Source organism: Cornus florida, unplaced genomic scaffold (assembly GCF_030987335.1).
Source record: "Cornus florida cultivar Cherokee Brave unplaced genomic scaffold, ASM3098733v1 CherokeeBrave_3.0.0_Hap2_Chr01, whole genome shotgun sequence".
In the NCBI taxonomy this organism is placed as follows: domain Eukaryota; kingdom Viridiplantae; phylum Streptophyta; class Magnoliopsida; order Cornales; family Cornaceae; genus Cornus; species Cornus florida.
In genome coordinates this window covers 31650473-31672826 of record NW_026775571.1, presented here as the reverse complement: position 1 = coordinate 31672826, position 22354 = coordinate 31650473, and the positions used below count along the sequence as shown (strand labels likewise).

At 31.9% G+C, this 22354-nt stretch overlaps 4 protein-coding genes across 4 annotated transcripts; all 4 read left to right on the top strand.

Moving 5' to 3' along the window:
* Nucleotides 1-6260: 6260 nt before the first annotated feature.
* LOC132294391 (uncharacterized) lies at nt 6261-7761 on the top strand. The gene is made up of 2 exons (XM_059792233.1): nt 6261-6574; nt 6812-7761. The coding sequence occupies exon 2, from the start codon at nt 6932-6934 to the stop codon at nt 7658-7660; it is 729 nt and encodes a 242-aa protein (XP_059648216.1). The 5' UTR covers nt 6261-6574; nt 6812-6931; the 3' UTR covers nt 7661-7761.
* Nucleotides 7762-8427: 666 nt separating this feature from the next.
* On the top strand, nt 8428-9337 carry LOC132294396 (uncharacterized). Its single transcript, XM_059792245.1, has 2 exons — nt 8428-8831; nt 8948-9337. Exons 1-2 carry the CDS (start codon nt 8551-8553, stop codon nt 9189-9191), a joined length of 525 nt encoding a protein of 174 aa, XP_059648228.1. The 5' UTR covers nt 8428-8550; the 3' UTR covers nt 9192-9337.
* An 8770-nt stretch (nt 9338-18107) lies between these two features.
* LOC132294383 (uncharacterized) lies at nt 18108-19608 on the top strand. Its single transcript, XM_059792219.1, has 2 exons — nt 18108-18421; nt 18659-19608. The coding sequence occupies exon 2, from the start codon at nt 18779-18781 to the stop codon at nt 19505-19507; it is 729 nt and encodes a 242-aa protein (XP_059648202.1). The 5' UTR covers nt 18108-18421; nt 18659-18778; the 3' UTR covers nt 19508-19608.
* Nucleotides 19609-20343: 735 nt separating this feature from the next.
* On the top strand, nt 20344-21186 carry LOC132293237 (uncharacterized). Its single transcript, XM_059790656.1, has 2 exons — nt 20344-20676; nt 20793-21186. The coding sequence occupies exons 1-2, from the start codon at nt 20399-20401 to the stop codon at nt 21034-21036; spliced, it is 522 nt and encodes a 173-aa protein (XP_059646639.1). The 5' UTR covers nt 20344-20398; the 3' UTR covers nt 21037-21186.
* Nucleotides 21187-22354: the final 1168 nt, after the last annotated feature.

The window sequence follows — 22354 nt, the reverse complement described above, 5'->3', positions numbered from 1 at the left end:
ATCGATCGAACCTTGGACTTGGATGGATCGAACTTGGCTGAGATCTATCGAACTAAGGCTGAATCGATCCAACTGGCTGAGCTTTTTGGGAAAAGACAAATCCGAGATATTTTTGGAGATATTTTGGGAAAAGGACAAAAATGGTTAGTAGGTGGTACAACTGTGGATAAGATCAATCATTTGGATAAGGATAAGGGGGTTCGATCGATCGAAGAATGATGTTGGATCGATCGAACTTTTGGATTTCTGAATGTGAACATCATAGTTTTGATCCATCTTGAAATGCTGAGATCGATGAATGTTGGATCGATCGAACTCTGAAGTTGGATCGATCGAACTTTGCTGTTTCCCACATTTGGCTTCTTTTTGCTTCTTTCTTTCTCCACTTTGCTCCTTTCTTTGATTAATCCCAGAATTGCTGCATTTAAGCTCTTATTTGGCTGAGTTAGCTTATTTTCGGGATAAGTGCCTGAAAATGGAAATAATACGAAATTAATCTAAAATGGCAAAGTAAGATAGATAAAGGTTCTAGAATATCCAAGCTTAACGGGTTAAAATGCGCACAATTCAGTGCTCATCAGATGTGCTCTAAATGGTGGTAATTGAATACATGTGGGTGCATTATATTCATTCGGTACATAGTGATCATGCAAAGCAAGAGGGGGATTTACAACCAGTGGTGCTACACGAACACCTTGATTACCTTGAATTATGGGCGGTTGTGGAGCAAACATTGGCCTAGGCATTCCCAATGAAACTTGGCCTTATTGTCGTAGATGAATGAAAGGTCTCGGCATGCCTAATGGAACTTGGATGTTGTCATGATGTACATTAGGGTGGAGGATACCTTGTTGGTCTATGTGACCAAGGTCCTCCACATGGTCCTCATTTTGATTAAATGTAATGACTAGAACTACCTCTTCCCCTAGGATTACGAATAACGGATTCAAGATGAAAATCAAGTGGGACAAGAGTTGGATTTAATGACCTTCGACCATGCATGCACAAACAAAACAAAAACAAGTAACAAAGCAAGTAGCAATCACTTCACCTCCGCAACAAATCAATAATCAACAAACTTCCTCCACATACAATGATCCTATACTCCCATGCTTTCAACAATATGCAAGAAAAATAAATTGCCTCCACGCGGGCTCACGATTTATCTAAGAATTTAAAAGTAATGCCTCCACGCGGGCCGATAATTAAAATAGTGATTGAGTTAGAAAGAGCTCACAAAGGGTCCATAAGCAACTTCAAAGTATTTTTTCAATTTTTGGCTTAGCTTTGCAAATTTTTAGATTTTTAGCCTTTTCTTATGCTTTGCTTAGCTCCTTGCTTCGAATTCCTTTGCTCACTTTCCTTATTTCAATGTACATAGTCAATTAAGAATAACCACAATAAGTATCCAAAATGAAAATAAAAATAAAGTAAAGACACGATCAAAAGAGTACTAATTCCTAATTGTTTCCAAAATATGGCGTTGCCTTCAAATCTCCGGCAACAACGCAAAAAACTATGGTGGCTTCCCGAGCGTGTGCACAAAATGATACACAAGCACTTTGAGTGTGGAACTAGTGTCAAGTGGGCACCATACTTTAAATTTATAAACCGCTTAACACCTATACTATGTAGTATGAGTGAGAAGGGATCGTCCCAAGGGATTAGGGGGTCGTATTGTTATGGAAAGAAATAAGGGTTAGTAGGTCGAGTGATCAAAATGTGGTTTGTTTGGTTGATTAAACTAAACTTAAACTAACAAGCTTAATGTAAACAAACAAATAAAGGATAGAGAAAACAAGAGAGAGAGAGATCTTGGGACTTAGAAGTCACCACTAAACATCATCTTTCTAAACACTCAATGTATAATTAATGAGGGGAAACATGTGTTGCAATATTGGTGTGTGTGTGATTGGTTGTTTCAACAAGCATGGATGACCAATTAAGTATATATTGTCTAAACAACCTAATGAACAGCACAATATATCAAACTAAGCCATTAATCCTTCTTTTAAGCTCACAATCCAAACACATCACATGGTTAGAAACATATACTACTTGCATTCATAAGCATGAAACATCAAATAACAAGCATGGATTGTCCTCTCATCTAAGAAACTAAGGTAACTACACTACAACTAAGCTAATGACATGAAAATTAAACTAATTAAACTAAGGGAGAGGCACAATCCATCAAGAAATGAGTATGAACCATCAAATAAACCACAAGAGCATTCTATTAAGCACTATACCTTGACAATCTTTAAAGCTATAGCATCAATACACATAGACATGCATCAACAATACAAAAACTAAAGATAAACACATGAACATCTATTCTATCATACATAGACATATTGATAGAATGAAATGCCAGTTGAAAGTATTAAACCACACAAATCATTGAATAAACAAGATTTATATATATATAAGTGTCAAGACAAGTATTATAACACAAATCCCCTCAAAATACATAGCATCAAGGTTTAGAAGGAATGCTTAGGTCTAACTCTAGCCCTAAGAAGATGTTTAGCCACTCATTGATGTAGTCTTCCAACCCTCAAGGGCTATCTCCATGGTAGGTATGCTCTTGTTCTTGATGAAAACCCTAGATGAATGGAAGAACTCCTAAAAATGGTGTCTCTAACCTCCTCTCATCTCTTTTCTTGGTCCCTAAGAATGTATCTAAGCATGTAATGTCTCTCTTTACAAAAGTGGCTCAAATCCTTATATAGGTAGCTCAAGTGTTACACCCAATGGTCTGGACTCGTGCACAAGGGTTGCTCCAATGGTTGCACCATTTGCCAACTTTTAATGAGCTGAAATTTGATTTAATTCGCACTTAAGAGGGTTCGATCGATCAAACATTGATGAGATTGATCAAACTTAGGTGAGATCTATCAAACTTTGGCTAGATCGATCCATCCTTGGCGGCGCCTTTTTGGATAAAGACAAATCTGAGATATTTTTGGGATATTTTGGAAAAAAGACAAAAGTGGTAGGTGGAGTGGTAGGTGTGGATAAGATCGAATAGTTTCGATCAATCTGAGAAGGGTTGGATCGATCGAAGATGGTGAGATCTTTTGGATAAGGACAAAGGCTTGGATCCATCTCGATGAGGCCTAGATCGATCTTGCTCTGATCGAACATTGATGAGATCGATCGAAGATGATACTTTTTCACACTTTGCTTCATTTTGCACCCACTTTGCTCATTTCTTCCATTCAGTTCAAGATTGCTTCATTTATGCTCTTATTTGGCTGAATTGACTTATTTTGGGGATAAATTCCTGAAAATGAAAATAATACGAAATTAGTCTAAGGCGGGAAAATAAGATAGATGAAGGTCCTAGAATATCTAAGTTTAAAGGGTTTAAATCGCACTTTTCAGCGCTCATCATAGTGTGATAGAGTTTTATTGAAAATAAAATAGGTACTTGTGATAAAATTTTATAGAAATTATTTATTTTCTTTAAATATATATATTCTTGTCTAATTAGATTTTCTTTTATTAAAAAAATGTAATTTGTGTTAGAGTTTTAGAAAAAATTATTTTATTTTTTATATCAATTAATAAATATTTTTTGTATCAATAATTCTTGTCTAATTAAATTACCTTTTATTAAAAAAACTCAAAATAAAAGATAGTTTGTGGTAGAGTTTTAGAAAAATTATTTTATTTTTTATATTAATAAATAAATAATTTTTATATTAATAATTCTTATCTAATTAGATTTTATTTTATTAAAAACTCATAGTAAATAAATAAATAGGTAATTTGTGTTAAAGTTTTATATAGAAACTCTTTTAAAAACTCTTTTTAAATCAATTAATAAATATTTTTTTTATATTAATAATTCTTGTCTAATTAGATTTACTTTTATTAAAAAAGCTAATAATAAATAGATAAATAGGTAAATTGTGTAAGAGTTTTAGAAACTCTTTTAAAACCTCTTTTTAATATCAATTAATAAATTTTTTTTTAAATTAATAATACTCGTATAATTATATTTCCTTTTATTAATAAAACTCATAATAAATAGATAAATAAGTAATTTGTGCTAGAGTTTTACAGAGACTCCTTAAATATATCTTTGTCTAGAGTTTTGTTGAAAAAAAGTAGATAATTTGTGGTATAGTGTTATAGAAATTATTTTATTTTCTTTAAATATATCATTGTCTAATTAGATTTCCTTTTGTTGAAAAAAATAGTTAATTTGCGTTAGAGTTTTATAGAAACTCTTTAAATATATCTAATGTGATAGAGTTTTATTGAAAAATAAAAGGTAATTTGTGGTAGAGTTTTATAGAAATTATTTTATTTTCTTTAAATATATCTTTGTCTAATTAGATTTTTTTTTATAAAAAAAATTATAATAAAAGGCAATTTGTGATAGAATTTTAGAAAAATTATATTATTTTATATATCAATTAATAATTTTTTTTATATTAATAATTCTTGGCTAAGATTTTCTTTTATTTTAACTCAAAATAATAAATAGATAAATATGTAATTTGTGTTAGAGTTTTATAGAAACTCTTTAAATATGTCCTTATCTAATGTGATAGAGAAAATTATTATTTTATTTTCTTTAAATATATCATTTCTAATTAGATTTCCTTTTATTAAAAAAAACTCACAATAAAAGGTAGTGTTAGTGTTTTAAAGAACTTATTTTATTTTACCTATTTAATTTTAATTGGTAATTGATTTGTGTCAAAGTTAACATATTTGAAATTGAATTATCAATAGCACTCCTTTTAATATTTAATGTAATATATTATATTTAATGTAATATATTTAATTTAATATATATTATTAAGAGGCGTGATGTAATATCTAATGTGGTGAATTAATTATTTATGCACCAATTGATTTAGTTCAATATTTTGTGCACCAATTGATTTATTAAATATTTTATTATGCATTAACACTTTTTTTTACGAAGCGAATCATAATTAATTTATTAATTTATAAAAATTGATATTCTTTGCATATGAAGCAAATAATAATTACTTTATTAATTTATAAAAATTGAGTACAATCCTTTATCCTTTGTTAATTTTTCTTGTTGCCTGCAAAGTCTTCTTTCTTTTTTATTGCAATTTTTGTTAATTTAAAAATATTTAGGAGTAATCCACATCTATTATTTATAATAGATTTAAGAAATAAATAAAAAATAAATGAGTGATATGTTCTCCGAAAACTCTGTAAATCAAAATCTACTTGATGTTGCGTATGCAAACTATGCAATGGTGTGGAGACTTCTGTTTAGACCTTCCACAATTATGTAATTAAGCCACACGAACAAGAGATAACAATTTAAAGTCAGTATTACACACATGGATTGATCTCTCAACTTACTTTGAGATGCTATCCAAATCTCTCCACTTCTTGTTCTATGAGAGCTTCTCTCAACTTACTTTGAGATGATGTTCAGGACTTTCATTGATTTTAAATGTACTTATTCTTTGGATGTTCTATGAGTTTCTAAATTTATGCCCCTTAGTATTTATAAAATTCTCAATTTCTGTACCCTTCATCCTTCCCCAATTCCTGTATTTATAGGTTGATGACATGTGTCCTCTCTTGATAAGGACATAATCATAACTGGGTCGGTCTGAATGAATGTAATTTTTTTTTATAATAATAGTATAGATATAGATATAGATATAGATATAGATTTTGTGTCACAGTTTTATAGAAACTCTTTTAATAATAGTATAGATTTATTAGGGAATTTGTAATTTAAATTTATAAAAACTCTTTTAATAATAGTACATATTTATTAGGTAATTTGTAATATGAATTTATTAATTTTTTTTAGAAACAATTAAATAAATAGGCGATTTGAATTTTATTAGTTAATTTGTAGAGTTTTATATCAATTAATAAATAATTTTTTATATTAATAAATAAATACTGAAATACTGAAACACTTTGCACGTTTAATAATAGTATATGAATATATTTAATGGAGAATATTTCATCAAATTAGTATGAATTTTTTTTCATATTTTATTTTAACAAGGAAAATATATCGTATAATTTAATACGAAAGGATATTATTGTTATTTAATGAAAAATGGGAAAGACAAGAGGACATTTTACAACTAAATGTGATAGTTTAGGGGGTTTTATGGACAAAACATAGTTTAGAGGATTATTTACAAATTTAAACATAGTTGAAGGTTTTTTTTGCAATTTACCTATCTCTCTCTCTCTCTCTCTCTCTCTCGAGTATCTAACCCTAAAAATATACACGTTTTCATTCGGAAGGGTAAACACAAGGAGGCTATTGTTCTCAGCCGCCCTAGATCCTCCGCTTGGCCAACTCCTTGGATCTCTTCCACTAATTCCTTCCATCTCTGTCGTATTTCGACAAGCGAGACGCAGGTAGATATATATAGTATCTAACCCTAAAAATATACACTTTTTCATTCGGAAGGGTAAACACAAGGAGGCTATTGTCCTCAGCCGCCGTAGATCCTCCCCTTGGCCAACTCCTTCGATCTGAAGCTCTTCCACTAATTCCTTCCATCTCTGTCGTATTTCGACAAGCAACGAGACACAGGTTGCTACTCTCTCTCTAGATTTTATATGTCATATATTATTGCTATCAAAATCTGTCTTCCCTAATTCGTTCTTCTCCTCGGCGTTTATTTCCAATTTTTGGGTAGCGTAAATTGTGGATCGAGCTCATCAATTTTTATTATATATGGTGTATTTATTTTCTTTATTTTGGAATTTTCTTTTCCCATTCTGACAAGGAGTCTCATAAATTGGGCTATTTTGTTATTCCCATCCACAGAAATTGGGGTGGAAGTATTTTCCTTTCCATTCATTCGGATCTCATCGTGGGAAGGAGAAGGATATTGGAGGTGCAAAGGTTACTTACATCATCTCCATCCATCTCTATTTTTTACTGGATATGATGTATCGGCTACACACATATTGGTGGTTCAGCAGAGTTGATCTTAATCTTGATTCTCCACCGGCTAATTCGTTTGGCCTAATGGCACACGTTGACAGAAAAGATTTCAACCATGCCTTAGTCTCAGAAAAAAGTGTTGAATTGAGTAAAACAAAACACCCAATTTCGACCACTGTGTTGTTGTCTGATGACGAAGCATACTCATGCTTCTCTCAATTCCTCTCTACTGTCGGAATTACCCTCGATCGTGACCATATATTTCATAGCATTCTCTCTGATTGTCGAGCCATAACTACTAGCGAACCCTTCTCTAGATCCCACACCAGTACGGAGGTAATCACCCGCAATCGTGACCAGCTCTCGGACACAACTGACGATTTATTTAGTAGGATTCTCTCTGGTGACATAGAACAAGTCACTTGTTCTAGCACCACTAGCACACCTTTTTTTTTCATAGACATGATGGTTACGTATTTTCCGTGGCCGTGGCCGTGGGATAGGGAGGTGGACGAGGACGTGGACGAAGACCATGATGGGTTGAAGACCGTACCATGGATAGGAGGTTACATTGATAAATGTATAATTTGTTTCGTCAAGTTTCGAGTTGGTTCTGAAGTCACTCGCATGCCCTGTGATCATGTCTACCATGAAGATTGCATTATTCATTGGCTGGAGATCAGTAACTTTTGTCCGATTTGTCGCTTCAAGATGCCAACAGCTGAATGATTTGAATTAGAATTTTTTTTTTTTTTTTTCATCCATTGTAATGGCACTGTAAATGTAATGACATTTTTTATGACATATATAAATCGTTTTGTTTTTATCAATTCATGTAATATGTTGTTAATTTTTTGTTCTTTGATTTAGTATTCTTTCGTACAGCTTCAATTCATGTACTATTCTGTATATAGCGATGGTTCATTCTTAATTTATTCAGTAAAGAAACAAATTGGCACAGAAATATTAAGTCTTGCTTGGTTTTCTTTCTTAAAATTGTTTTCAAGAATAGAGAACGTGAACAGGTAAAATTACAAAACAGTTAAAATTTTTAAAAACTTATTTGATTGTCTCATATTTCACACCATTGAATTTTGCACCTAGTTTATATGCTATATAAAGACATTTTTTTTAAATCTTAAGTGAAAAAAATTGTTATTGTGTCTCATATTTCACACCTTTTAATTTTGCACCTAGTTTATATGCTATATATATACATATATTTTAAATTTTAAGTGATTATGTCGTTACTAATAAAAAATAAAAGATAAAAAAAAAAAAAAAAAAAAAAAAGTTAAATAAAATTATAGTATTAAGGACAAATTTCTGTAAACTCCCAATACTATTAAAAATTGATCATAAAATCTCAATCAGTTTGAAAAACCCCCAATAATAAAATAAAGTTATCATTTTACTCCAACTCTGTCAATTAGACGTTAAGGGTATGTGAAATGACTAAATTACTCTTATTATATTCCCTTTTATTTAAAAAATCATATTTTTGAAATTACAATACTATCTTTTTAGCAAAAAATCATATTTTTGAAAAAACCAGAGGAGGAGTATGAAGGCTGCCGAAGCCAAATTAGCAATTCCTCTTCAAAAATATACACAGCGTGATGCTAACTGCGCGGCTTCTGTCCTCCTCATCCTCGTTCAACCAAATTACCAGACTACTCACCAAGAGCCAGACTCATCAACAACGAAGCTGCAAGAGAATGGCTTCAACTGTCAAAGCATCAATTGAAGGAACCGCAGAGAAGCTCACTGCACCATATGGTTCTTGGAAGTCCCCTATCACCGCCGATGTTGTCTCTGGCGGCGAGAAGCGTCTCGGCGGCACAGCCGTCGACGGCCATGGCCACCTAGTTTGGCTCGAATCTCGCCCCACCGAATCAGGGTATGTATATTAGTATACACACACACGTATATGCCGACAGCACCAATCATTTTAGTCATAATTCCCAAAAGCCCTAAAAACGTAATCTTTATATGACATTTTCTGGATAAGTTCAGACGAATGGTTCTTGTTAAAGAACCAGAGAAACCAGGGGATGAACCTATCGATATTATGCCGAAAGAGTTTGAGGTGCGAACAGTGGCTCAAGAATATGGAGGTGGTGCATTCAGGATTTTAGGGGACACTCTAATTTTCTCGAATTACAAAGATCAAATACTGTACAAACAGTCAATTGTATCTAGAGGTTTATCTTTGATCATGTATACCATGAAGATTGCATTGATCATTGGCTGGAGATAGGTAACTTTTGTCCGATTTGTCGCTTCAAGATGTCGACAGCTGAATGATTTGGATTAGAATTGTTTTTTTTTTTTTTCATCCATTGTAATAGCACTGTAAATGTAACGACATTTTTTATAACATATATAAATTGTTTGTTTTTATCATGTGATATGATGTTAATTTTTTGTTCTTGATTTACTATTCTGTCGTACAGCGCCGGTTCATTCTTAATTTATTCAGTAAAAAAACAAATTGGCACAGAAATATTAAGCCTTGCATGGTTTTCTTCTCTTAAAATTCTGAACAGGTAAAATTACAAAACAGTTTTTGAAAAACAAAAATTCAAAAAACTATTTGGTTGTCTACAAATAATTTTATGAATTTAGAACAATTTTTTTGTTATTGTGTCTCATATTTCACACCATTGAATTTTGGGCTATATACATACATATATTTTAAATCTGAAGTGATTATGTCATTACTATAAGAAAAAAAAAAAAAAAAAAAAAAGAGTTAAATAAAATTATAGTATTAAATATAATTCTTTACAAAATATGATGCACTAGAGTTTAAACCTGGGAAAACCAATAATAGTCCACTTGTACAAATATTAATTACAAGTGTTCATTCTTAATTTATTAGTAAAGAAACAAATTCGCATACAAAGCTCTTTATATGTGCGTGTGTTTTCTACTTATATATACAACGCATTTTTATGACTTGAAATTTCATGAACTTTCCGTCTCTAACCCTCTTGAGGCATTTCAGATTTTCAAGGGGATGTTCAGATACCAAAATGGCTAATCCCAGAAGCACAAAACTTAATAAGGAGAATTCTTGATTCCAACCCTATTACAAGGATAACAATGGCAGAGATCAAAGTAGACGAATGGTTCAAGCAAGACTATATTCCTGCCAACCCTGATGATGAAGAAGAAGATATATACGTAGATGATGAAGTTTTGTCGATACATGAGATTTAACTAAGGAGTTTGAGTAGAGAAAGTCTCATAAAGGTCCTAGCACTTCAACTCCAAATTTAGCTTAGCTTAACAGTTTTTCAATTTTTAGTTTTTTCCTTTGTTTTGCTTAGCTCCTTTGCTTAATTGTTCCTTTGCTTGGCTTCTCTTCAACTCAATGCACCTAGTCAATCAAAAACAAACATAATGAGTAATCAAAAGAAAAAATAAAAATAAAATAAAGACACGATCAAAAGAGTACTAATCCTAATTGAATTCCACAAATTCGACGTTGCCAAATCAAATCAATCAATCCCCGGCAACAGTGCCAAAAACTGACTGGTCATGGTCGCACTACCATCAAACTTAAGAGTGTGCATTAAGGTGAGGGCCAAGTTTTACATTTATAAAGCCACTACTACCTTCACTAAAAATATAGTTAGTGCGAGTAGGGATCGTCCCAAGGGATTGTGGATTGTGCTAGGTCGAATTGTGTTGTAGAATCGAGATTAGGGTTAGTAGGTCGAGTGATCAAGTAATGGTTGGTTGGTTGTTTAAACTAGAGAGCAACTAAATTAAATTAAGTATGAATGCAATAAAGAGTAAGTAAAAGAAAGAGAGATGTCTTGGGGTTTAGAGATTACCACCAAGCAATGCATCTCTATACCATTAACAAGTGACTAATGAGGGTAAGGTGTGTTGCAATATTGGTGTGTGTGTGAAATTGGTTGGTTCAATTAGCAAGGATGACCAATTAAGCAAGTATTGTCTAAACATCATGTGAAAGGCACAATATATCAAGCAATGAAGCATATATTGTCTAAATAACATGTGAAAGGCACAATAGATCAAAACAAGTCATTAATCCTTTCATTAAGCTCACAATCCAAATACACCACAAGGTTAGAGACATGTGCTACTTGCATTGAAAAGTATGGAATATCAAACAACAAGCATAGATTGTTCTCCCATTTAACACTACACTACAACTACATTACATCTACACTACTAGCATGAAAATAAACTAAGAGAGAGGCATAGTCCATCAAGGAATAAGTATGAACCATCAAGAAAATAATAAGAACATTCCATTAAGCACTATTTTTTGACAATCTCTAGATCCATAGCATTAATACACATAGACATGCATCAATAACGCAAGAAATAGAGATAAGCACATGAACATCTATTCTAGCATACATAAACATATGGATAGAATGAAATGATCAATTGAAAGCATTAAACCATATAAATCATTGAATGAACAAGATCTATATAAATCAAAGTGTTAAAAAATGTATTACAACACTAATCCCTCAATAATACACAAGATTAAGGTAAAGAAAACATGCTTGGGGCTAACTTTAGCCCCAAGAGGATGTTTAGCCACTCATGGTGATGCTCCTTCAATCCTCAAGGGCAAGCTCCATGGATGAAATCTGCTCCTTGGAAGATGAAAGGCCTCTAATGGTGTCTCTAGCCTCCTTCTTCTTTTCTTCTACACTAAGAATAGCCTCTAAAGTTGCCTTTACCAAATTGCCAATCTTTTTTTTTTCAAAAAGTGCATCATATTCCTTTTATAGGTAGGTCAAGTGACACACCAAATGAGCTGGGGTCGTGCAAGGCATATTCCCCAATGATTGGATAGAGGACGGAATGAATGAGCTGGCTTTTTAACTTTTTCGCACCGGAGAAAGTTCGATCGATCGAACCTTGGACTTGGATGGATCGAACTTGGCTGAGATCTATCGAACTAAGGCTGAATCGATCCAACTGGCTGAGCTTTTTGGGAAAAGACAAATCCGAGATATTTTTGGAGATATTTTGGGAAAAGGACAAAAATGGTTAGTAGGTGGTACAACTGTGGATAAGATCAATCATTTGGATAAGGATAAGGGGGTTCGATCGATCGAAGAATGATGTTGGATCGATCGAACTTTTGGATTTCTGAATGTGAACATCATAGTTTTGATCCATCTTGAAATACTGAGATCGATGAATATTGGATCGATCGAACTCTGAAGTTGGATCGATCGAACTTTGCTGTTTCCCACATTTGGCTTCTTTTTGCTTCTTTCTTTCTCCACTTTGCTCCTTTCTTTGATTAATCCCAGAATTGTTGCATTTAAGCTCTTATTTGGCTGAGTTAGCTTATTTTCGGGATAAGTGCCTGAAAATGGAAATAATACGAAATTAATCTAAAATGGCAAAGTAAGATAGATAAAGGTTCTAGAATATCCAAGCTTAACGGGTTAAAATGCGCACAATTCAGTGCTCATCAGATGTGCTCTAAATGGTGGTAATTGAATACATGTGGGTGCATTATATTCATTCGGTACATAGTGATCATGCAAAGCAAGAGGGGGATTTACAACCAGTGGTGCTACACGAAAACCTTGATTACCTTGAATTATGGGCGGTTGTGGAGCAAACATTGGCCTAGGCATTCCCAATGAAACTTGGCCTTATTGTCGTAGATGAATGAAAGGTCTCGGCATGCCTAGTGGAACTTGGATGTTGTCATGATGTACATTAGGGTGGAGGATACCTTGTTGGTCTATGTGACCAAGGTCCTCCACATGGTCCTCATTTTGATTAAATGTAATGACTAGAACTACCTCTTCCCCTAGGATTACGAATAACGGATTCAAGATGAAAATCAAGTGGGACAAGAGTTGGATTTAATGACCTTCGACCATGCATGCACAAACAAAACAAAAACAAGTAACAAAGCAAGTAGCAATCACTTCACCTCCGCAACAAATCAATAATCAACAAACTTCCTCCACATACAATGATCCTATACTCCCATGCTTTCAACAATATGCAAGAAAAATAAATTGCCTCCACGCGGGCTCACGATTTATCTAAGAATTTAAAAGTAATGCCTCCACGCGGGCCGATAATTAAAATAGTGATTGAGTTAGAAAGAGCTCACAAAGGGTCCATAAGCAACTTCAAAGTATTTTTTCAATTTTTGGCTTAGCTTTGCAAATTTTTAGATTTTTAGCCTTTTCTTATGCTTTGCTTAGCTCCTTGCTTCGAATTCCTTTGCTCACTTTCCTTATTTCAATGTACATAGTCAATTAAGAATAACCACAATAAGTATCCAAAATGAAAATAAAAATAAAGTAAAGACACGATCAAAAGAGTACTAATTCCTAATTGTTTCCAAAATATGGCGTTGCCTTCAAATCTCCGGCAACAACGCAAAAAACTATGGTGGCTTCCCGAGCGTGTGCACAAAATGATACACAAGCACTTTGAGTGTGGAACTAGTATCAAGTGGGCACCATACTTTAAATTTATAAACCGCTTAACACCTATACTATGTAGTATGAGTGAGAAGGGATCGTCCCAAGGGATTAGGGGGTCGTATTGTTATGGAAAGAAATAAGGGTTAGTAGGTCGAGTGATCAAAATGTGGTTTGTTTGGTTGATTAAACTAAACTTAAACTAACAAGCTTAATGTAAACAAACAAATAAAGGATAGAGAAAACAAGAGAGAGAGAGATCTTGGGACTTAGAAGTCACCACTAAACATCATCTTTCTAAACACTCAATGTATAATTAATGAGGGGAAACATGTGTTACAATATTGGTGTGTGTGTGATTGGTTGTTTCAACAAGCATGGATGACCAATTAAGTATATATTGTCTAAACAACCTAATGAACAGCACAATATATCAAACTAAGCCATTAATCCTTCTTTTAAGCTCACAATCCAAACACATCACATGGTTAGAAACATATACTACTTGCATTCATAAGCATGAAACATCAAATAACAAGCATGGATTGTCCTCTCATCTAAGAAACTAAGGTAACTACACTACAACTAAGCTAATGACATGAAAATTAAACTAATTAAACTAAGGGAGAGGCACAATCCATCAAGAAATGAGTATGAACCATCAAATAAACCACAAGAGCATTCTATTAAGCACTATACCTTGACAATCTTTAAAGCTATAGCATCAATACACATAGACATGCATCAACAATACAAAAACTAAAGATAAACACATGAACATCTATTCTATCATACATAGACATATTGATAGAATGAAATGTCAGTTGAAAGTATTAAACCACACAAATCATTGAATAAACAAGATTTATATATATATAAGTGTCAAGACAAGTATTATAACACAAATCCCCTCAAAATACATAGCATCAAGGTTTAGAAGGAATGCTTAGGTCTAACTCTAGCCCTAAGAAGATGTTTAGCCACTCATTGATGTAGTCTTCCAACCCTCAAGGGCTATCTCCATGGTAGGTATGCTCTTGTTCTTGATGAAAACCCTAGATGAATGGAAGAACTCCTAAAAATGGTGTCTCTAACCTCCTCTCATCTCTTTTCTTGGTCCCTAAGAATGTATCTAAGCATGTAATGTCTCTCTTTACAAAAGTGGCTCAAATCCTTATATAGGTAGCTCAAGTGTTACACCCAATGGTCTGGACTCGTGTACAAGGGTTGCTCCAATGGTTGCACCATTTGCCAACTTTTAATGAGCTGAAATTTGATTTAATTCGCACTTAAGAGGGTTCGATCGATCAAACATTGATGAGATTGATCAAACTTAGGTGAGATCTATCAAACTTTGGCTAGATCGATCCATCCTTGGCGGCGCCTTTTTGGATAAAGACAAATCTGAGATATTTTTGGGATATTTTGGAAAAAAGACAAAAGTGGTAGGTGGAGTGGTAGGTGGAGTGGTAGGTGTGGATAAGATCGAATAGTTTCGATCAATCTGAGAAGGGTTGGATCGATCGAAGATGGTGAGATCTTTTGGATAAGGACAAAGGCTTGGATCCATCTCGATGAGGCCTAGATCGATCTTGCTCTGATCGAACATTGATGAGATCGATCGAAGATGATACTTTTTCACACTTTGCTTCATTTTGCACCCACTTTGCTCATTTCTTCCATTCAGTTCAAGATTGCTTCATTTATGCTCTTATTTGGCTGAATTGACTTATTTTGGGGATAAATTCCTGAAAATGAAAATAATACGAAATTAGTCTAAGGCGGGAAAATAAGATAGATGAAGGTCCTAGAATACCTAAGTTTAAAGGGTTTAAATCGCACTTTTCAGCGCTCATCATAGTGTGATAGAGTTTTATTGAAAATAAAATATGTACTTGTGATAAAATTTTATAGAAATTATTTATTTTCTTTAAATATATATATTCTTGTCTAATTAGATTTTCTTTTATTAAAAAAATGTAATTTGTGTTAGAGTTTTAGAAAAAATTATTTTATTTTTTATATCAATTAATAAATATTTTTTGTATCAATAATTCTTGTCTAATTAAATTACCTTTTATTAAAAAAACTCAAAATAAAAGATAGTTTGTGGTAGAGTTTAAGAAAAATTATTTTATTTTTTATATTAATAAATAAATAATTTTTATATTAATAATTCTTATCTAATTAGATTTTATTTTATTAAAAACTCATAGTAAATAAATAAATAGGTAATTTGTGTTAAAGTTTTATATAGAAACTCTTTTAAAAACTCTTTTTAAATCAATTAATAAATATTTTTTTTATATTAATAATTCTTGTCTAATTAGATTTACTTTTATTAAAAAAGCTAATAATAAATAGATAAATAGGTAAATTGTGTAAGAGTTTTAGAAACTCTTTTAAAACCTCTTTTTAATATCAATTAATAAATTTTTTTTTAAATTAATAATACTCGTATAATTATATTTCCTTTTATTAATAAAACTCATAATAAATAGATAAATAAGTAATTTGTGCTAGAGTTTTACAGAGACTCCTTAAATATATCTTTGTCTAGAGTTTTATTGAAAAAAAGTAGATAATTTGTGGTATAGTGTTATAGAAATTATTTTATTTTCTTTAAATATATCATTGTCTAATTAGATTTCCTTTTGTTGAAAAAAATAGTTAATTTGCGTTAGAGTTTTATAGAAACTCTTTAAATATATCTAATGTGATAGAGTTTTATTGAAAAATAAAAGGTAATTTGTGGTAGAGTTTTATAGAAATTATTTTATTTTCTTTAAATATATGTTTGTCTAATTAGATTTTTTTTTATAAAAAAAATTATAATAAAAGGCAATTTGTGATAGAATTTTAGAAAAATTATATTATTTTATATATCAATTAATAATTTTTTTTATATTAATAATTCTTGGCTAAGATTTTCTTTTATTTTAACTCAGAATAATAAATAGATAAATATGTAATTTGTGTTAGAGTTTTATAGAAACTCTTTAAATATGTCCTTATCTAATGTGATAGAGAAAATTATTATTTTATTTTCTTTAAATATATCATTTCTAATTAGATTTCCTTTTATTAAAAAAAACTCACAATAAAAGGTAGTGTTAGTGTTTTAAAGAACTTATTTTATTTTACCTATTTAATTTTAATTGGTAATTGATTTGTGTCAAAGTTAACATATTTGAAATTGAATTATCAATAGCACTCCTTTTAATATTTAATGTAATATATTATATTTAATGTAATATATTTAATTTAATATATATTATTAAGAGGCGTGATGTAATATCTAATGTGGTGAATTAATTATTTATGCACCAATTGATTTAGTTCAATATTTTGTGCACCAATTGATTTATTAAATATTTTATTATGCATTAACACTTTTTTTTACGAAGCGAATCATAATTAATTTATTAATTTATAAAAATTGATATTCTTTGCATATGAAGCAAATAATAATTACTTTATTAATTTATAAAAATTGAGTACAATCCTTTATCCTTTGTTAATTTTTCTTGTTGCCTGCAAAGTCTTCTTTCTTTTTTATTGCAATTTTTGTTAATTTAAAAATATTTAGGAGTAATCCACATCTATTATTTATAATAGATTTAAGAAATAAATAAAAAATAAATGAGTGATATGTTCTCCGAAAACTCTGTAAATCAAAATCTACTTGATGTTGCGTATGCAAACTATGCAATGGTGTGGAGACTTCTGTTTAGACCTTCCACAATTATGTAATTAAGCCACACGAACAAGAGATAACAATTTAAAGTCAGTATTACACACATGGATTGATCTCTCAACTTACTTTGAGATGCTATCCAAATCTCTCCACTTCTTGTTCTATGAGAGCTTCTCTCAACTTACTTTGAGATGATGTTCAGGACTTTCATTGATTTTAAATGTACTTATTCTTTGGATGTTCTATGAGTTTCTAAATTTATGCCCCTTAGTATTTATAAAATTCTCAATTTCTGTACCCTTCATCCTTCCCCAATTCCTGTATTTATAGGTTGATGACATGTGTCCTCTCTTGATAAGGACATAATCATAACTGGGTCGGTCTGAATGAATGTAATTTTTTTTTTTATAATAATAGTATAGATATAGATATAGATATAGATTTTGTGTCACAGTTTTATAGAAACTCTTTTAATAATAGTATAGATTTATTAGGGAATTTGTAATTTAAATTTATAAAAACTCTTTTAATAATAGTACATATTTATTAGGTAATTTGTAATATGAATTTATTAATTTTTTTTAGAAACAAATAAATAAATAGGCGATTTGAATTTTATTAGTTAATTTGTAGAGTTTTATATCAATTAATAAATAATTTTTTATATTAATAAATAAATACTGAAATACTGAAACACTTTGCACGTTTAATAATAGTATATGAATATATTTAATGGAGAATATTTCATCAAATTAGTATGAATTTTTTTTCATATTTTATTTTAACAAGGAAAATATATCGTATAATTTAATACGAAAGGATATTATTGTTATTTAATGAAAAATGGGAAAGACAAGAGGACATTTTACAACTAAATGTGATAGTTTAGGGGGTTTTATGGACAAAACATAGTTTAGAGGATTATTTACAAATTTAAACATAGTTGAAGGTTTTTTTTGCAATTTACCTATCTCTCTCTCTCTCTTTCTCTCTCTCTCTCTCGAGTATCTAACCCTAAAAATATACACGTTTTCATTCGGAAGGGTAAACACAAGGAGGCTATTGTTCTCAGCCGCCCTAGATCCTCCGCTTGGCCAACTCCTTGGATCTCTTCCACTAATTCCTTCCATCTCTGTCGTATTTCGACAAGCGAGACGCAGGTAGATATATATAGTATCTAACCCTAAAAATATACACTTTTTCATTCGGAAGGGTAAACACAAGGAGGCTATTGTCCTCAGCCGCCGTAGATCCTCCCCTTGGCCAACTCCTTCGATCTGAAGCTCTTCCACTAATTCCTTCCATCTCTGTCGTATTTCGACAAGCAACGAGACACAGGTTGCTACTCTCTCTCTAGATTTTATATGTCATATATTATTGCTATCAAAATCTGTCTTCCCTAATTCGTTCTTCTCCTCGGCGTTTATTTCCAATTTTTGGGTAGCGTAAATTGTGGATCGAGCTCATCAATTTTTATTATATATGGTGTATTTATTTTCTTTATTTTGGAATTTTCTTTTCCCATTCTGACAAGGAGTCTCATAAATTGGGCTATTTTGTTATTCCCATCCACAGAAATTGGGGTGGAAGTATTTTCCTTTCCATTCATTCGGATCTCATCGTGGGAAGGAGAAGGATATTGGAGGTGCAAAGGTTACTTACATCATCTCCATCCATCTCTATTTTTTACTGGATATGATGTATCGGCTACACACATATTGGTGGTTCAGCAGAGTTGATCTTAATCTTGATTCTCCACCGGCTAATTCGTTTGGCCTAATGGCACACGTTGACAGAAAAGATTTCAACCATGCCTTAGTCTCAGAAAAAAGTGTTGAATTGAGTAAAACAAAACACCCAATTTCGACCACTGTGTTGTTGTCTGATGACGAAGCATACTCATGCTTCTCTCAATTCCTCTCTACTGTCGGAATTACCCTCGATCGTGACCATATATTTCATAGCATTCTCTCTGATTGTCGAGCCATAACTACTAGCGAACCCTTCTCTAGATCCCACACCAGTACGGAGGTAATCACCCGCAATCGTGACCAGCTCTCGGACACAACTGACGATTTATTTAGTAGGATTCTCTCTGGTGACATAGAACAAGTCACTTGTTCTAGCACCACTAGCACACCTTTTTTTTTCATAGACATGATGGTTACGTATTTTCCGTGGCCGTGGCCGTGGGATAGGGAGGTGGACGAGGACGTGGACGAAGACCATGATGGGTTGAAGACCGTACCATGGATAGGAGGTTACATTGATAAATGTATAATTTGTTTCGTCAAGTTTCGAGTTGGTTCTGAAGTCACTCGCATGCCCTGTGATCATGTCTACCATGAAGATTGCATTATTCATTGGCTGGAGATCAGTAACTTTTGTCCGATTTGTCGCTTCAAGATGCCAACAGCTGAATGATTTGAATTAGAATTTTTTTTTTTTTTTTTCATCCATTGTAATGGCACTGTAAATGTAATGACATTTTTTATGACATATATAAATCGTTTTGTTTTTATCAATTCATGTAATATGTTGTTAATTTTTTGTTCTTTGATTTAGTATTCTTTCGTACAGCTTCAATTCATGTACTATTCTGTATATAGCGATGGTTCATTCTTAATTTATTCAGTAAAGAAACAAATTGGCACAGAAATATTAAGTCTTGCTTGGTTTTCTTTCTTAAAATTGTTTTCAAGAATAGAGAACGTGAACAGGTAAAATTACAAAACAGTTAAAATTTTTAAAAACTTATTTGATTGTCTCATATTTCACACCATTGAATTTTACACCTAGTTTATATGCTATATAAAGACATTTTTTTTAAATCTTAAGTGAAAAAAATTGTTATTGTGTCTCATATTTTACACCTTTTAATTTTGCACCTAGTTTATATGCTATATATATACATATATTTTAAATTTTAAGTGATTATGTCGTTACTAATAAAAAATAAAAGATAAAAAAAAAGAGAAAAAAAAAAAAGTTAAATAAAATTATAGTATTAAGGACAAATTTCTGTAAACTCCCAATACTATTAAAAATTGATCATAAAATCTCAATCAGTTTGAAAAACCCCCCAATAATAAAATAAAGTTATCATTTTACTCCAACTCTGTCAGTTAGACGTTAAGGGTATGTGAAATGACTAAATTACTCTTATTATATTCCCTTTTATTTAAAAAATCATATTTTTGAAATTACAATACTATCTTTTTAGCAAAAAATCATATTTTTGAAAAAATCAGAGGAGGAGTATGAAGGCTGCCGAAGCCAAATTAGCAATTCCTCTTCAAAAATATACACAGCGTGATGCTAACTGCGCGGCTTCTGTCCTCATCCTCGTTCAACCAAATTACCAGACTACTCACCAAGAGCCAGACTCATCAACAACGAAGCTGCAAGAGAATGGCTTCAACTGTCAAAGCATCAATTGAAGGAACCGCAGAGAAGCTCACTGCACCATATGGTTCTTGGAAGTCCCCTATCACCGCCGATGTTGTCTCTGGCGGCGAGAAGCGTCTCGGCGGCACAGCCGTCAACGGCCATGGCCACCTAGTTTGGCTCGAATCTCGCCCCACCGAATCAGGGTATGTATATTAGTATATACACACACGTATATGCCGACAGCACCAATCATTTTAGTCATAATTCCCAAAAGCCCTAAAAACGTAATCTTTATATGACATTTTCTGGATAAGTTCAGACGAATGGTTCTTGTTAAAGAACCAGAGAAACCAGGGGATGAATCTATCGATATTATGCCGAAAGAGTTTGAGGTGCGAACAGTGGCTCAAGAATGTGGAGGTGGTGCATTCAGGATTTTAGGGGACACTCTAATTTTCTCGAATTACAAAGATCAAATACTGTACAAACAGTCAATTGTATCTAGAGGTTTATCTTTGATCATGTATACCATGAAGATTGCATTGATCATTGGCTGGAGATAGGTAACTTTTGTCCGATTTGTCGCTTCAAGATGTCGACAGCTGAATGATTTGGATTAGAATTGTTTTTTTTTTTTTCATCCATTGTAATAGCACTGTAAATGTAACGACATTTTTTATAACATATATAAATTGTTTGTTTTTATCATGTGATATGATGTTAATTTTTTGTTCTTGATTTACTATTCTGTCGTACAGCGCCGGTTCATTCTTAATTTATTCAGTAAAAAAACAAATTGGCACAGAAATATTAAGCCTTGCATGGTTTTCTTCTCTTAAAATTCTGAACAGGTAAAATTACAGAACAGTTTTTGAAAAACAAAAATTCAAAAAACTATTTGGTTGTCTACAAATAATTTTATGAATTTAGAACAATTTTTTTGTTATTGTGTCTCATATTTCACACCATTGAATTTTGGGCTATATACATACATATATTTTAAATCTGAAGTGATTATGTCATTACTATAAGAAAAAAAAAAAAAAAAAAAAAGAGTTAAATAAAATTATAGTATTAAATATAATTCTTTACAAAATATGATGCACTAGAGTTTAAACCTGGGAAAACCAATAATAGTCCACTTGTACAAATATTAATTACAAGTGTTTATTCTTAATTTATTAGTAAAGAAACAAATTCGCATACAAAGCTCTTTATATGTGCGTGTGTTTTCTACTTATATATACAACGCATTTTTATGACTTGAAATTTCATGAACTTTCCGTCTCTAACCCTCTTGAGGCATTTCAGATTTTCAAGGGGATGTTCAGATACCAAAATGGCTAATCCCAGAAGCACAAAACTTAATAAGGAGAATTCTTGATTCCAACCCTATTACAAGGATAACAATGGCAGAGATCAAAGTAGACGAATGGTTCAAGCAAGACTATATTCCTGCCAACCCTGATGATGAAGAAGAAGATATATACGTAGATGATGAAGTTTTGTCGATACATGAGATTTAACTAAGGAGTTTGAGTAGAGAAAGTCTCATAAAGGTCCTAGCACTTCAACTCCAAATTTAGCTTAGCTTAACAGTTTTTCAATTTTTAGTTTTTTCCTTTGTTTTGCTTAGCTCCTTTGCTTAATTGTTCCTTTGCTTGGCTTCTCTTCAACTCAATGCACCTAGTCAATCAAAAACAAACATAATGAGTAATCAAAAGAAAAAATAAAAATAAAATAAAGACACGATCAAAAGAGTACTAATCCTAATTGAATTCCACAAATTCGACGTTGCCAAATCAAATCAATCAATCCCCGGCAACAGTGCCAAAAACTGACTAGTCATGGTCGCACTACCATCAAACTTAAGAGTGTGCA